The sequence below is a fragment of the Cryptomeria japonica genome, chromosome 10 (assembly GCF_030272615.1).
Source record: "Cryptomeria japonica chromosome 10, Sugi_1.0, whole genome shotgun sequence".
NCBI classification, from domain to species: Eukaryota; Viridiplantae; Streptophyta; class Pinopsida; order Cupressales; family Cupressaceae; genus Cryptomeria; species Cryptomeria japonica.
In genome coordinates, this window is record NC_081414.1 from 700906089 (window position 1) to 700924656 (window position 18568).

The window sequence follows — 18568 nt, forward strand, 5'->3', positions numbered from 1 at the left end:
CAATGGAATTTGCATACCCATGCCTTTTGCCATTAAATTTTGCACCCATTTTGAGGGAATGTATTGATACATGTACACATAGACAAATGGCACAACCTTATGCAAAGTTGTCTTCAATCAAATAGCTTTTACAAATTCATTGGGTTGATGAATCTTTGGTAGTGTTACTTATTTTTCCATTTTAAGGTGAAAAATAGCTAGGAACTAAGTTTAAGGCCTTATGTAAAAACTTTTGAGGGGTTTAGATGATCAAAAGAGCTCAAAGATGTTATTCCAAAGTGTTTTAAAAGTTATATCATTTTCATAGATAAAGCATTCATAATGTTTTATTTATTTGAAAAAAGAGAAAAAGCTTTCAAAAGTCCTTATTCCACATAGAGAAAAACAAGAATCTTTTCTTATGAAAAATAAGAGGGAAAGTTCAAGTTTTAAAACTCAACGTCTTCTCAAGTTTCACATGGAACTAGGGTTTTGTATGAGTTCTTCATCAGATTTGTACCTTATCTTTTGCTTTCACCCAAAAAATGAAGTAAACAGTCCCCTTATATATGATTAAGAGCTTCCTCTACCCTTTGCCAAAAGCATTAATAGTGTTGTCAAGTAGCAGTCAGCTCAAGAATACATCCAACATATAGTCTAAAGGCCAGTAAGGTACTATGGTGTGGCAAAGATTAGTTGACTATCTAAATGAAATAAGATATATGACAAGCCTGAGATTAGTCAAGAGGAACAACTAAAGAAGCAAGGCTACAGAGGTCAAAGGTCATGGTAAATGACAAATAAAAATAGCCTACTATATTCTTTGACAATATGCCAAGACCTATGTACAGTATTCTATAAAGAACCTTAAGGACAATATAAGCAATCGATTTCAGACATAGAGCTATCAAAAGCACCAAAGAGACAAATTTTTAGTCTTTAGAGGAAGCCTTAGAAAAAGACATCTCACAACCTTATTGATTGTCCTAATCAAGCAAAATAATGGCAGCCATCCAGGTTAAAAGAATAGACAGACCTTTACCAGTCATCAAGTGAAGGTTATAATAGAGATTGTTGCTATGAAAAAGATTAGAAGAGGTTACTGTTAAGAAAAGGTAACAATAGTCTTCAAAAGTAACAATGACAGTTGTGGTAATATGATGATCATCAAAAGCATCAAAAGTATGACGGTAGTAGCCGATAGATGGCCAAAGCAATAATGAAAACATCATGATTAGAGCTATGGTTGTAATCAAATAAAGAATACTAATCAAATCATAGTGAATAGACGAGACCTTAAGATCTACAAAAAGATACAGAAAATGATAGTGAAGGCTAATCATATTGACAGAGATAGATGAGCTTCACAAAAGACTACACACATTCAAAGCACAGATTGATAGTCCTATAATGGATGACAGTCTTTGAAAAAGTATATGGACAGGGTTATAATGGATGGCAGTCCCTAAAAAAGTAGATTGGTAGGGTTATATTTCAAGACATAGTCATAGAAGTGCAAGGAAATGCAAGCCAAGGACATTCATCTTGGAAATGAGAAGACAAATCTGAGACATAATAGAAATGACAATCAATAAGGATAATAGCTACGTAAGAGAGAGAATATAGTGAATGAGCCTAGGTCTATGATTGAATGGGCAACCATCTTCAAAGTGGTAAAGCATCACAATACAACCATAAGTCAAAATAGTGACAATCACATAGCACCATCCAATGGTGTCATAGATCAATGAAGCTTCAGAATAGTGTAAAGACAAGTAAGATTTATTAACAACAAAGTAAGAAGAAAATCATAGGGAGAATTTTTTCAGTAGTCAAAAGCAACAAGATGAGGACCAAAGTAAGTTTTAGGGTATCATAGCTACAGTCATAGAGCCAATCTCAATCAATACAGTGATTTATATTACATAGCTACAGTCATGAAAGTGAAATCTTATATTACATTCAAATGAACTATTATCTACAACTTACTAATAAGAATATCATATCTATCTTGAGATTTGAAATGAACCCGTTATATTTTAGTAAGAGCGACAACACTTTCATATTTCAAAACAAAGAAACTAAAAACTTCCGACATAAAAGAATAACCTTAGATATCTTGCAAAAACACCAAAAAAAGAAAAAACCAAATGTACAATAGAAATACCCTGTTGAGAAGCTACATCTCTATTTTTAGATTAAAAAATAGTCTCCAATATTAGAACTGTACAAGACTTCTTAGACAAAAATTCAGTAAAAACTTACTTAGTCCATGCGTAGGAAGAGGAGACCCATACCAAAGGACACTAATCCATGTAGCAAGAAAGAGATAGAAAAAAATGGAAGAGGGGAAAGTGTTAATCTAAGAATTGAAGCACTCCAGTGGGAGGAATTGGTCCCTTCAAATAAGTTCTTTGAAGTATCCTGCAGAAAAAGAAAAGAAACGATTTTCACAATTCTCACATTAATCTTCAAAATATGTAGATTTTATGCTCATATTAATATGTTCTTTTATTTATCCTTATTGTAAAAGTAAGAAAAGGACTTGGGAAAATGATCTCAGCAACAATTTCAAAATTAAGAAAAGATGTTAGTAATATCACAATTTTTCAAGATCAGATTCTCAATAAAATCAAGTTTTCACATGTGAAACCATTGCTAGATGAAATGTTGTATCCAAGTTTATGTGAATGCGTTTGAAACCATTTCTATTGGTTAACAATTTTGACTTTTTTAATAAAGAATTTATGTCAAATAATATGGGTATTTACAATCCTGTCAGATTCCATAGCTTGACATATGTTGGAGGTATCACTTCAATGTATTTATTAGAAGATAAATACTTGCATATTATAGGAAAACAATATGTTCTCGAAAAATCACCTAGTTTAGGCTTGGGGCCAAACATAAAGGAACTAACAAAAAAAACAAAAGATGAGAGATACATATAGGTTCTACAAGGCTATCTAGTTCCCAATCTCATGGGGAAGTGTATCATTGAGATTGTTGAAAGAAAGGCTTCTCTAGAGTCAAATATATTTTTATGGTTCAAAAGTTTCACACATTTATGGAAATGAAAACGACATAAAAGTTATATTCTTTCTATAAAAACAATTTCAAATGCAACCAAATTTATGTGAGGGGGAAGGGGTTTAGAATTCAACCAAACTTGTAAGATTTTCGAGTTCCTTTGGAACAGGGCTAGACAAGAGATTTCCTGACAGAGATCTGGTCATCCAATTAAAAATTTTAATTAGAAATAAAATGTACAGAACAACTCTAATCTAATGAAATTTTTCCATACAAGAAAGCATTATTGCATGCATGGTATTTCCAAAATAAAAGTAGTAACTAAAGGATGACATTTATCCTAATTACTTACCATAACCTTGTAATTATGATTGCTCTTGTGAGGGGTGACCTCAACACCTATGAAAAAGCACTCAACACAGAGATCAAAATCAAGAAATTTAGCACATTTCATGTGTATTGTTCTAAAAATGTCCTTTCTATAGTAATTACAGTGATACAATGCCCTTTTTTCTTCATTTGTACTTGCATAATGTTGAAAACAAAGAAAAATGTAATGAAGAATCTGATTGTTGGTGTTCTACAAAGCATGATATCCTTACTAAAGACTATTTGTAGAAGCATAGTCCTTTCAAGCTAAAGCAATGAGAAGATTTGTTAATATCCATTGGAACTCTCATTTTGTTACAATAGTGGTCCAACAACCCTTTTTTGAGCAATCAAAATGGCATCATATAAATTTGAATTAAAATTAAAATTATATCATTGTTGCCAGATGACCAAAGTAGGTCAATGGCAAGACCACAATATTGGAAGTCAAGATCCTCTTAACACAAGGTCTTGGGATGGCTAGTGGTTGACCAATGTTAGGTAGTCAGATCAAGGCGTAATGAGGCAGGTATGACCATATGATCTTGTTGTATTTATGGAAAGAAAGAAACATTCAGCCATGTCTCCTGAAGATACACTATTGCCAAGATCTTTTGTAGTTACTTCCGAGCTGAGTTCATTTTTTTAATTGTTGTAACTTTCTAGGGGAAGGGTGCACTTAGAACAACCACATGATTGGGGATAGTTGTGGCATACTCGCAAATAATTTGGTTGACAAATTTTTAGCTAGACACATCCCCTTTCAGTGTAACAAGAGTAGAGCTTTTTCAAGAAAGATGTGGGTCATCTTATCAAAGCCAAGCATGTCATTTCTTGAATTTTCATAAGGATGTGAAGTCCTGCCAATTGGAGCCAAGAACCATCTATTACCTTTTCTCTACATTAAAGGGTGTTGGCATATGCACACTCCAATGAGACATTGTATGTGATTGAAGGTTTTGTCATTGATGGCAACCTTGCAATCCTATGGCACCGGAAAAGGCATTATACCGGCATTAGCAGATCACACTCTACACTGGCACTCAGGACACCGACACCGACACAAAAGAGATGAAGTATACCGGCACAGATGCCGACAAGATTTTGTTATATTATATATTTTTTATTATTGAAAAACTTTGTAAGCCGACTTGGCAAATTGTAAAATGACTCTTATATATAAAAGAGATCATTGTAGACATTTTAGAATGAGTGAGGAAGGAAAAAGAAAAAATATTAGGCAGACCTATTATGCAAAATATAGGTTAAGGGGTTTATGTAAGTAGCAAAGCAGCAACTGGTACTGGATCAGGCATTGAAGATGCTATTGTAAAGCAGTACAAGATATTGGATTTGTATAATCCTCATTGTAAGTCAGTGAGACTTCCCATTGAGCAGTGAGCTCTAGGCAGTTGGCCTTCCTGCATGTGCAGGCCCCTATTGTAAGTAATATTCTCTTATTGGCCAATGAGTGAATATTGTGGGTCACAAATCCCACCAAGGTTTTTCCCACATCGGGTTTCCTCATTAAAACCTTGTGTTATGGTGTGCTTTTCATGTGGATGTTCTTGATTCTGTTTATTGCATTATTTCTTGCATACCAGTACACTATTATATTATATTCTGCATGTTTTAAGTCAAGAAATTCTATATACCGGTCAGATACTGATTCACCCCCCCCCCCCCCCCCCCCCCTCTCAGTATCTGTGAGATTCCTAACAAAGGGTAGGATTTTCCTTGTCAACATCTTGTTAAGTTGATGTCACCAATCAATATGGTAAGAGATGGTCGTTCACTTGGTAAATTTATAACAAGTAAACCCATAAATTGCAACCTTTGACATTTTTAGAAGACAATACTCAATTGCCATTGTTTGTAAGAAGTTGAGACAACAACCAACATCAACTAAAAAATACACTAATAATGTAGAGGTCACTGAGCTTGTTATGGCAAGAGTATAGTAGGTCACTGACTAGAGACTTACCATATGTCAAAACAATTTTACATAACATGCTCAAGTATAGTCAGATGTAGGATAAGATTGTGCTCATGAAATTTCACTATCTAGGCTTCTATTGTGAATAACATGTATTTTGTATATAAAAAGCATAACCAAAGTTTTTGTTTCTCTTTTAACTTTTCAATCGTCCCTATGATTATCTTTCCTATGGTGTGTATTCCTTTTGCACTTATTCAATATGCTAACAGATAAATATTGGATTTCAATTCACATCTGTAAGGAAATGTTAGTGTAGTATATCATTTCTTTAAGTAAAGTTAAATATAGGCCCAATTAGGGTTGATTTTAGGTCTTTACTTAGGTTTACATAAGCATTGGAATATATACTATTTCATTTGCAACAATTATTCTCTTTTTTCTAGATGTCTCTTGGTTAATGAATACTTGAATGGGAATATGAAAAATATGATAGATTGTTGGAGTAGATATCAGCCATTTTTAGTTTGTAATCTATAAACAAAAACTTTTCATTAAATCTGGGCATAAGATTTTCATGACTAAATAATGGCAGTTGTTGGTAGCCTCAACAATACTTCATAATAATTAGACAACACCAATCCTTTATGTAACTTGTTTAGTACCTTTCATGATGGCTCTATGCACATATATATGTACCCACATACACATATACACATTTGCAAGGAGTCAGAACCTTGGTCAAATAATAATAATAAAAAAATATACTTAATGCATGTAAAATCTCTACAACTCTAAACAACCATAATGATAATACCAATGGACACAATAAGAAGAGATTTGCAAATCTCATTATTCTATTGGAAACACATTTCCCAACTTAGCGGCTACCAAATGCAGCTGGGAATCTCACCTAATACCTATAATTTAGGTTCATATTTATAAATAGTTGTCCTATGGAACTCTACGTAAAAGAAGCTACAAAAACCCTAGGAAAGATCTTCCTAGAGGCTTCAACCAACAACCTGATATTATACAACTGATTGTTTGTTTGGATAGTAAATAAATACTTTAAAAATTGATCACATGAAAAATGGTCATACAGTTGACATCAATAGATAACAAATAATTGAAAATGATTGAAAAGAAAACTAAAAACTTATTGTACAACTATAATTGACACAACTTGAACATGGAATAAATATTCATTAATTCTAACATATATTTATATTCTGGCATAGTTATTTCTTTGCGGAATTATTAGCAATCCTAAATAATCTTCTGTATTCAGAAGTCTTGTTAATTCTTTTAAGTAATTTCTTAGAAATATCTTCCAGAAGTAAATAGGTAACTGCTGAACTAAGATCATTCTCAGATATAAACATAATTTAGAAGACTTCCTGTAAAAAAGACAAAACGACGTGAAAACCTCGTTCACACCAATGAACAATTAATCATCCCCCAAAAAATGACAACTGGAAACCCTATTTTCAATAACCAACTTTGAACCACCGAATAAACATTGCAGATTTCTAGGAAGAGAAAGGAGAGTGCGCTGGAGTAAAAAGAGGCATCTGAAATGCAAGTTTAAAGGCATGGAGTAAATAGAACAATTCAGAACTGAAATTCATGCGGTTCATGATAAACAGAGATAGCCAATGTTTAGTGGAGTGAAGAGAGAATTTAAAAATTGTAGATAGAAGTACGCTAAAGAAGTTGAGCTGAAAAGAAGATAGCATAAGTGAGATAAAGGCAGATAAGATTGAAATAACACAGAATGAATATAGATTGTAAGAGTGTGCAAACAAGTTAAATGGAGCAGAGTAATGGTAAACAAAAAGGTGTTGAAGTCAAATAGATTGATGTTGTTCACTCTCAAGCTTTTGAATATGAAATAAAACACTACCTAGGATGATCTTGTTGTGTACGTATTCAGTTCCAAAAAACAACGCTGAAACCATGGCAAGCAACTTACGTCAAGATTCTGCACAAATTGTGTCATGCAGTTAACAATGTCAATGAGGGAAAAATGGGCAAAAGGAGAATTATTTTTAAAATGGGATGAACCAAAACCAATTTTGCTCCAGCTGCTGCCACAATCTGTGCATAATAAACTAAAAACCTCAAAGCAGGCAAAACAAAACTTGGGTATTAAAAAGCTAGTTATGCAGCAGTGCTTCCAGGCAACACTAGCTGAAAGCAAAATGCAGCAACAACAAACGGGCACCTATTAAATCCTTCAAATTGCAGCATAAATAAATTTTCATAAATGTAAATGAACAATCAAGCACATACTTGTCAGCTGCAATTAATTGCAGCATAAATAATTTTTCATAAATGTAAATGAACAATCAAGCACATACCTGTCAGCTGCACTCTTAATTGTACATTCATACCTGTACTTCACACCTCTTCATATTTCCTCCGTGCCCAATTTGGTTTTTTCTCAAAAATTTCCTTAAAACCGCAGGAAAATTTTAACTACTAATCAAAAATTGTCTAAAACAGTAAAAAAATTATTTTAAGAATCTTTTTAATGAAAAGTTAACATCATACTATAGTTTATTACATAATTTTTGTTTTAAAAAATTCCAATGAATAACTTAATTGCAATTGTTGGCAACAGTGAAAACATTAGTCTCCTGCCTTATAAGACAGGGACTAACAAGTTATCGATTCACGATACATAAATGAGTTAACTGTGTTTTGTTTTTTGTTTTTGTTGATGCAGATGTATCGAACACTGAAAACTACTGACAGACCTGTAGGTAATTAAGATCTTGCACAGTTTTCAACTCATTAGCATGTAATTTTCCAAACCAGCCTCTCAAGGTTGGCCAAATTATTTTATGGTGTAGATGACTAAATTTTTTTAATTTTTTTTTGATTGTGAAGTCTTTCTAGTCCTGTAATTAATTTCTATGCATCTTGGTCAGAATTGAATTGATTAAAGTATATCGTAAATTTATGGTTTGAATCAGGTTTTAAAGTGTTGAAGCTGACACCGATACCAATTGTATCTTCTCCGATGCCAACTGTATGGTCTCCTATGCAGGTAGCTCTCCCTTTTTGCAGACAATACTCCTGGTGGTCCAGTTGTGATTTCAATTGGATTATTGCAAACCATTGATTTTTCTTTTTTTCCAATTTATAATTGTAGCGACAGTGCCTTCTGATACATTTGGAGATTCTTCTATGAAAAAATCTGAAGATTTTATGCCCAGTTTCATTTCTTCTTCAAAAATCAACCAGACAACAAGTAAAGGGGAGTTAGAAACCGATCCTAATGTTAGTGAAGTGAATGAAGGAGGCTTAAATCCTACAGTATTTCATGAACACCAGGAAAAATTCTACCACCAGAATTTATAGAACATTTCTTCAAGGTAATGTTCAATCACTTAAGACATTTTCCACATCTTCTTCAAGCTTTTACAAGAGTTCAATTGGATTAGATAGGAGGCCATATGCATAGAGTTAATTTACTGGGGAATAAGTAACCCTAAACCACTATCAGTTAGAAATTTAGAAATCTTCTCTATATCATTCAAAAGTGACTTGTAGTGCATACAAAATGGATAGACTAATTGATAATTTATTTGTTTCTTTTATCAGCAATGATAGCATTGGAAGCTGGTCAAGAAATCCACTTCAACTGGATAGTAACTGTTTGTCTCAATCTCATCTTCACACATCCACTGATCAGAATGAGGTGCGGCCTTTTGGCATACAGTGATATCAATTCCCAATTTGAATATTACCATATGAAAAAAATGGAAATCTTATCTTTATTTTGTTTTTACTTTCATTGCCTGCAGTTGGCTCATCAGATGAAGTTGGACCAGAAATCCCATGTACGTCAGGGCAACACTTTACAAAACAATCTTCCACGCTGCCATAATACATTAGTCTCTTCACAACTGATGATTTTGAAGGTTTCAAGCTTTCCTGATTTGGAGTTCACTTTGGGCAGATCAAGTTGGAAATCAACAGAACATTCTGATTAGTTCCCAGAACAACTTCCTCTCCTAAGATGTTAAAAGGAAATTAAAACCATTGATAATGGTTTTATGTTTTGTTGGTTGAGGGGAAATTTTACATTAAAAAATGAGTATCATATGATGTAGAATGAGTTGAGATTGAGATTGAGGGTATGTGTATAGGGTTGCATTTTTAATCTTCCTGAGTGAATTATCAACACAAAAGTTGTTATTCCAAAGCGCATAAGGTACTATACTGCCTATGAAACTCTCAACCTAACATGTTCCGATACTGTAAGATAAGGAGGAATTCAAGATTCTGTTTCAAAATCATTTGACTTCAAAATCAATGCTTTTTGTATAGTGGGTTTGATCTTGGTTCTGGTTCAACAATGGTGGCTGCCATTTTTTAACAAGCATGAAGTTATTGCACAGAAAGTTGTGTTTCTCACTAGATATAGAGTAATCAAAATCTCTGTACTTACCTATGAACGTTGAAACTTCAATATGTATTTTATTCTTAGTGCAGTAAATGTATTAAAAGACAAAAGGGTTTAAGAGACGTTTATAATAATTGATACTAGGCCATTATGAGTTATTTTAAAATGCTGCATAAACAAGCCCACATAGTCAAATATGAAAGTTGAAAAGTTAAATAGCAAAATTAAGGTCGTAAAGACAAATGGGTTATTTAAAAGAAAATAAGACAGCAAGCTTTTACTTCACTTGCAAAGAAACTCAAAAATCTTGTAATTGTAAAGAAGTAGTTTAAAGGAGGTGAAACAACCTATTTGAAGCTGAGGCTAACTTTAAAAGCATGAATCTATGCTTCCATGAAGTTTAATCAAAACCCTAAAAGTACAAAGCTCTGTCACACTTTTATAAAGAAAATGGTCAATGCTATTCAAAATTTTAAATTAAATCAATAGAAAGTGAAATATATGTTTTGAATTTTGAAATGATGTATACTAATAAAATTTAGATTCTTATGTCTATTTTATGTTTGTAATTTTAATAAAAAATTAAAAAATTATTTGAATATAGTTTTTAATAAAGTAAACACTATAATTTAGTTGCTGAAAAAAATTGAACACAAGCCACCGCACTTTATTTAGTAAATTTTACATTTTTTCTTGAATTTTTCTTTTTATATTTATAACTTGAAACTTTAGTGCATGGATATATTTTTTACTATTTATCCAAATTAGAAAAGAATTATATCATCTTGACATAGATTCTTTTCTCTACTGCATCATATTTTTTTCAATTTTTTAAAATAAATTTTAGTATTTTTCCTTGACAAGATAATCAACCTTGTATTTTAGTGCTGATGACCTACTTTCAATAAAAATTAAATATAAAATATAAAAACTAACTAAAATATTAAAAGATATATATTTTGGAAAATCCACTTATAGATCTATAAAAGGGTATTTTTACATTTCAATTTTTCATTTTTATAAGAGTAGGAGTTGTTGAAACATCGAGTTTTATTTTGTTTTGTAATTAGACCAAAAGTAGTATAAAATATACACTTAGTAGACACTTCCAATTGGAAAAGTTGTGGCCCATATATAACTTAGATATAATGAATCTATATAGACCATATGTTTGACTAAAATTAATTTTTAGTTAGAATTACTTAAATTCACTTGTGCTGATAAGTTAGCCTGAAATGTGATACAGTTTTGTGCTTTTACCCCTTCATGCTTTATTATATCTGAAGCTTTTCTCTTGTTCAAACTCTCTGAAGCAACCCCTTAAACTGTTATTGCTTTCAACGCATGGATCATTGCATGAATTTTTTTAAGACTTCTTGGCGTCTATTATGGATCCATCTGAATAAGAAAAACTCAAAAAATACAGCTTCTATGCATGACCTCTCAAGTTCGTGCAAGAAAGCCCTAACTTAATTCTTTACAATGCGCAGTACTTCAACTCTTTCTTGAAAGCTTTAAAATACGTGCTCCCTCCTTTTTTCCTCCTTAAAATTTTAACAAAAAGTAAAGGCTTACTTCCTTCCAATACTAAAGGGCTTAGTTTTGACTTTCAACCTTGGAGTCTCTAATAAAAACTATTATTTACCTATTAAATTTAAAGGCCTTTTCAAGTAAATTATTTTTTTCTCTTTTAAAACAAACTTGAAGACCTTTTATCTTTGAATTTAAAAAAAAAGTATTTACCTCAAAAGAAGAAATTCAAACATTTATAACATTAACCTATTAAAACAAAGACATTTGATTTAATATTTTAGCTTTTCCTTATTTAAATTTTAGAATACATTTTACATAATTCACAGGGCTATTTTTATCTTTTGGCCTAAAGATGTAACAAAATCAAATGATTAAATATTTATCAAAAACTAGAAAATGATGATAGGAGTAATAGTCATTTATTTAGTCATTTTTATTTTTGTAACTAATAGTATAGAGGAGTAGTCATTTATTTAGACATTTTTATTTGTGTGACAATTTTTTTAGTTGTGTTTTCAATTAAATGCAAATAAAGATTAAACAAAGGCCTTTATATAAATAATAATAGTCATCTGAGCTTTCGGGGGCACTGCCCCCAAAAACCCCTGCGGCGGCATTGCCCCTCGACCTTGCCCTATATTGCGACAGGGAGCACACCAGGGGCGCTGCCCCCAAACCCCCATTGAATAATTTGGGGGAAATTGCACCGATAAAAGTTGGGAAAATTTAACCTCCGAGTATATATATATATATATATATATACATGAAAGTACCTAGTTTGAAAGCAATGTTGTTTCATTTTCAATTAAAAGCTAACTAGGGGAAAGTACCTAGTAGTTGAGCGTGTTCTAATTCTTGTGATAGAAATTGTTGATTTAATGCCCCATACTTGCTGATTTAATGACCAACTTTTGCATAACATGTTATCAAATGAGGGATACCTCATAACTAATAGTATAGACGAGTAATAGTCATTTATTTAGTCATTTTTATTTATGTGACCAATCATTTAGTTGTGTTTCTTACCCGATGGCCAAATTAGTCATTTATAGTTGTGTTGTAAAAAATGACTAAAATTTGGTCATCTTTACTTATCGTGACTAAAATATTTAGTCACCTGGTCATTTATTGGCCATATTTCTACTAGTGTTTTAATTGAGCATTAGAATGTATCCAAGGTATTAGACAGAGCATAGAAGATAGATCTTTAGTTTTGAGGTCCCGGTTGTGACCTATTCTGTAATTGAGCATGTTTTAGCAAGCCTGTGAGTCAGTTTCTGTAACCCGGATGTTACCGATTGATTGTAATTTTTTTTCATGATAAAATTCATTCTGTTCTGCATTGCCTCCATCATATCCTTGTGTTTCCATTGTGTTTACTCTTGCTGACCAGTCCAGACTGATCTCTTTGAGGCCCCTCCTAATCGACGACTGCACCAAATATGTTATAATGTGTTCACATGCAAAAATATGTAATGCATTCTTTTGGGGATTGCATATAAACATGCAAGATAAAATCACTTAGATAGTTCCACGATGATGGAAGAAACATGAGAATGAAAACATGGAACTAGATTGAGGATTTAATAGAGGTAGTCCAAGGTTGATTCGTAAGATCAAAATTCTAGTAGAAATTTGTGATTTTTTGAATATTATAAATAAGTGTTGCAATAGGAATATAAATGAGATAAAGGACTATTACTGTCAATATTGTTCTAGAAGATGTCCTCCTTTTATATATGAATTGACGATGTGTTGTTCTAAAGTCAGTAGATAGTAGTTGAAATATTCTATAGTGAGTCATTTGTGATATATCATGACCAATTTAATAGAGTTATTCATTATCATTAAATTTATACATATTATTGTCTCTATTCAATCTTATAGCCATTAAGTTTGAATTCAAGGCAACAAGGAATAATACAAGAACTAAATTTTTCATAAATTCAAAATTATTGACTACCATAGTTTCATTCTAGTCATTGCAAGTCAACCTAAAATGCATTTTATTTTACTTATTATAATTTTAACATTTAAAATCATTCAATGTGTGGTTAATATAAATTTTTATTGCACAAAATCAAAATATGTATTGGAATCATTTGGACTACATTCTTCATAATATTGTCCTTGAATGTTCACTTGAGGTTGTATGTGATTCCAACAATAGATTTGATGTAAGAGAACTTGACCTTAATCATTTAATAAACTTTGCAATGGCATTTCTAAACATTGCCACCTTTTATGCAATTCATCTATTAGAATCAAGGTAACACAAGTTGTAGAAGTATGTAGTCTATTTGATTGATCCAATGGGTTAGATGTCAATATTATGTTTAAGATCATTCTTATTTTCCTTTCATTCAATCGAAAGTAGCTCCAATTTGAACCATAGATATTTTTGAGATTACACAAAGTTAAAGATATTAATCTCATTGCAAACATTAATTTTCTATATTCATATGGAAAAAATTTATTCAACTCTAATATTTATTTAATATTATTATTCTCAAAATAAGATATGTTATTCTTGAATTAATTTTTAAAAGTTATATTTTTCAAATTCATACTTTTACTCTTAAATAAATCTAAGTTAATTTGTACATGATTGCAACGATTATTTAATTGACTCTCATTTATGTGAAAGGGGTTTTGTTCCTTTCCAAAAGAACATTTACAAACAAATCACTATAGTCTTAGGAATAAAAAATAATAAAATCTTAAAGAACTAAATAATCTTAGGAATCAAAATAATAAAATGTTTAGAATCAAATCATTATAAAAATAAAATGTTTAGAATCAAATCATTATAATTCTAGATTCAAAATTGACTTCTTAGACTAGTCTTACAATGTGATCAATTGATTCTTGATTAAAAAACCTATGACACTCTTTGATTCTTTGATGCTCAGTGAAGTATATTAATTGTTTTGATCAGTCAGCCATTCAAATAATCTTAAAATACTCCTTTGCTATATTAATAGAAAAAGAAATTATTTTGTTTATTGGCTGAGAAGGTGATCCAATTATGGTGGGCTTGTATGCTTTGTCATTGTTGGGAAGACAGATCAACCATAAAAATTAAAAAGGGAAAAATGTCACCAATGAGGGCGAAAGGCCAACAGATATGCTATTGTTAAACTGTTTGATGTTTCAGTAAAGTCTAACCAATATAGTTCAAGCTATTTATAATTCAATACATATGTTAAATTTATCAATATATTCATATTAATGAGGTCCAGAGAGGAAGTTAAGGTTTAGAATCGAATCTCTCTCTGACTTATGATTCGGTTGTTAACGTGTAGCTAGGTGAAAGAATAGCGTAAAGACCGTATCCAGTTACCTATGATTCTGTTTCATCTATAAGACCGTACCTAGTATCGACTTTTAGTGGTATTTTGTTTTGAGTCGATGAGACAAGGAACCGAAGCTTAATAGTGTTTGTACTGTATAAGCTCTTGCAATCATTAATGGGGAAGGAGGGTAGTAGTGTAAATGTAAGTAGGAGGGGAAGAAAGCATGGTAGGTATATAGGTGTGAGAAAGAGGAAGTGGGGACTATGGGTATCAGAAATCAGAGAGCCAAGGAAGGAGAAGAGGATATGGCTAGGATCGTTCCCCACACCGGAGATGGCAGCTCGTGCTCATGATGCAGCTGCATTTGCCTTAAGAGGACACTCAGCTAAATTCAATTTCCCTGACTTAATTCATTCGCTTCCTTGCCCTGCAACTTCCTCTGCAGAAGACATTCAGGCGGCTGCAGTCGAAGCTGCATACTCTTATTCTCAACAACCAGTGAATTACAACACCAATAGTGATGATAATAACAATGATTTTCTTGACGCAGAGGTGTTTCCACAAAATCATTCTGAATCGACTGATATAGCAGTAACTGAAAAGGAAGAGAATGTGATGGTGGATTCATGGCTAGATTGGCCAAGCATGCTGATGAACATTGCAGATGGAGTGCTGATCGGATCTTCTCTTGTCTCTGATAATCCAATCACTGGAGAAGATGATCGAGATGACCAGTTCATATCTCTTTGGGATTTCACTTAGACTAGCAAGGTAATGTTAGATATGCTGTGCTTCTGATGTTTAAAACAAAACAAAACTCAGACAGTTAAATTCAGAAGCACAACATATCTATCATTATAGACTGTGGAAATCTAATGTTTTAAAAGTATTGTTTCTAAAAGAATATAAAATTGAACTTTCGTAAAAAAAACCAACTATTCACTAGCACGAGTTTAAGTCTCTTCTTGTACGCATTAGTTGCAAGGGTTTTTAAGGTCTCCAATCGTGGTGAAAGAATTTGTGTATCAGTAACCTTCTGAGCCAAAAAGCACATTAATTTTCATATTACAGTTCACATGAATGTCAATCTAGGCATTTGTAGATGTATATAATTGAAGTGGTAAACTAGTGACTTTAGCCACTACTTTGTGGGATCTGTGGAAATCCACATTATTCCCTGCTGCCTCTGGACTAAAGGCATATATTATAGTTGAGACTTTACTTTTTGAGAGAAACAAGAAAATAAGTACATCATCAAATAAGAAAAAATAGATTAATTAGAAATTTTCAAAAGTTCATAATAGACTATTACTTTTAGTCATTATTTGACAATTAAAATTTGTTGGATGAGGTTATATACTACCTCATTAATTATATACAAAAAGAATATTTTATAGTATGATACAAATCATTGAAGAGAGCAAAGAAAAGTATCAAAGTATCTTAAATTTTCATTCGTCAATAATATTCATTTCATTATTATTCTAAATGATATAATAGTCAAATAAAGAAATTATTTAAAACTCTTTGTTTTTAGTTGACTCTATTCTTCCCTCTTAAATCATCAGTGTCACAAAAAATGACTTTTATGCACACTTTGCATACATCACTCTCATGTTTACAGTACAAAGTCTTCAAAAATTGAGCTCCCAATCAGGACTCTAATTTTTTCTTTTGGTTTGGACTCAAATTCAAAAGTATTTGATTCTAAAGTCTAATCTCAAATTTTGGTACCTATATGATTGAGTATGTAGCTTACATTATTTACTTGCCTTGGTACAACACAAAGTCATTAAGTATTGGGCTCCTTACTGTGGGCTACAAATCAATGTTTTGTTGTGGAAACGAATTCAAAACTATTTAGTGTTGAGTTCTAGTCTCATAGTCTAATTTCTATATATACCATATATTTTACTCCAACAAGAATGTTATAATACTTAAAAAGTGAGTTCCTTAATTAAGACCATAATTTAATCATTTGTAAAAAGAAAATAATAATTTATAATAAATTAAATAAAATAAATGCTAACATAATTATAGAAAAAATTGTAACACAAAGTCACACTTACAATCACATATCTTCTTTTTGGTCAATTAAATATGTTGGAAAAAACACACCACTAATTGTATTAAAAAAATATTGTTTATAATTAATAAGCTCCGGCCCATGCTTGTTCTTCTCTAAAAAGCATGAATCAATTACAAATCTTTTGTACGGACTATAAATTTTTATTTTATTTTATTTATTTATTTAAATATGCGTGTTGTATAGTCACAAGGCTTATAAGAAACAACTTGATTGATTTAAAAATCCATGGGTTCAAAACCATGCATGCAAATTTTAAGATCCTATTTAGAGATTACATGTCTTCAAAATGTGTAAGATAATAAAGGGTGTATCTCCCTCTATTTTGGTGGTCACTAATGAGTTAATAAGTGATATGCCAATATTACGAAAGGCTAAAAAGGGGTTAAAGATGCTTTTCAAAAATGCTCTCCATAATCCCAATTAGTTAATCAACATAGGTCATGGTGCAAGAGATTAAAGACCAACTCTTCTCTTAAAAGTTCCCAAAATTTTCAACATGGTAGTTTAGTAGTATATGAGCCATGACTTTTTAGTGGTTTTTTTTTTTTTTTTTTTTTTTTTTTTTTTTTCCTTTCGATGTATAAATTGGACAAGATATAAGAAGAGATATATTAGGAAATTTAATAAAAAATAATTTTGTTCTATTTAAATCACTAAAGTAGTAGTTTATAAAAATTATAAATTACAATATTTTTCATTACAAAATGGTGCTTTGTTAGACCATAATCACCTAAAGTTTATAAAAAACATGAAAATGTGAATCACATTCACCATTAATATTATATTGCAACTTATTTTGGGGAACTATTACCATTAAACTATTTTCACTTTGAAATTAATATTTGGTAGGATTTGCTAATTATAATTTATATATAATTATATTTTTTGGGTATTCTTTCGTGGCCCTTCTATGGAGGCGAAGTTGTACATAAACTTTATATTTTCATGATAGAAACAAGAACATTAATCATGATTATTTCTCTCATTTTTTATCATGGACTCTAAAACACGGGGAATACATTTATCTTGGAGTTCAATTACTAATTTTTCAAAAAAAGTTACATGGATAAGAAATTAAGATCTTGTTTGCAATATGACAAGTATTCACCTCATACAATGCTTGCAAACAATCTTCTATTTGGTAAAGTCCACCTAAGATGACTATGTTTTAAAACTTTATACTCCTTTTTATGTAAATAACAAGTAGGAGCATCTAAATCTCTTTTAATAAGTGTAGCCAATATCTATTTAAAATATAAATTTTAGAATTATTATTAATCCCAGTAGACCTATAGGTGAAATGAATCAATGACAATGAGGCTTGCAAAGAGACATGGACATTTTTTGGTTTAAATCTATGAAGAAGTAGTAAATTCATTTCCACCACTGGTTTCCATTATAATTTAATGGCTCTAGTTAAATATAGCAACATTAGCACACACCTTTTGAAAGGTTTACCTATCTTAGAATTTATTTTACATCACTGGTCAAAACCTAATCATGTGGCCTAAAAGAAATTCTAGGCTATTTAAATATTTTAAAAGGTATATGCTTCTAATGTCAAATGATTCAATTAGAATCATTTGATCAATAGTTGAATACAAGGTACAAATTCATTCATATTATAGCCTTATTTTTTATGGTGTGATATTGTTAATATATATGGGTGATCGTACGGATCTGTGTCGCATTTAGGCTAACAATGCCTATTTTGGCCGCAAGGTTCCAGCCGAAAGACTTCTGGTCGGACCGATTTGGCACCATTCTGCAACCACATTGCGCTGTCGTGGCAAGGGGATAAGCAAGAGGGCACAAAAAGTCTTAGAGTGGCCGAAAGGGTTTCAACGGTAAGTACCTTTTTTTAATTTTTTTTAAATGTATTAATTTTAACATATTAATTTATATTGTATTTTTTTAAA

General features: G+C 31.4%; 1 protein-coding gene across 1 annotated transcript; it reads left to right on the forward strand.

Moving 5' to 3' along the window:
* Positions 1–14734: 14734 nt before the first annotated feature.
* Positions 14735–15322, forward strand: LOC131039884 (ethylene-responsive transcription factor ERF039-like). The gene has a single exon (XM_057972735.2). The coding sequence runs from the start codon at positions 14735–14737 to the stop codon at positions 15320–15322; it is 588 nt and encodes a 195-aa protein (XP_057828718.2).
* Positions 15323–18568: the final 3246 nt, after the last annotated feature.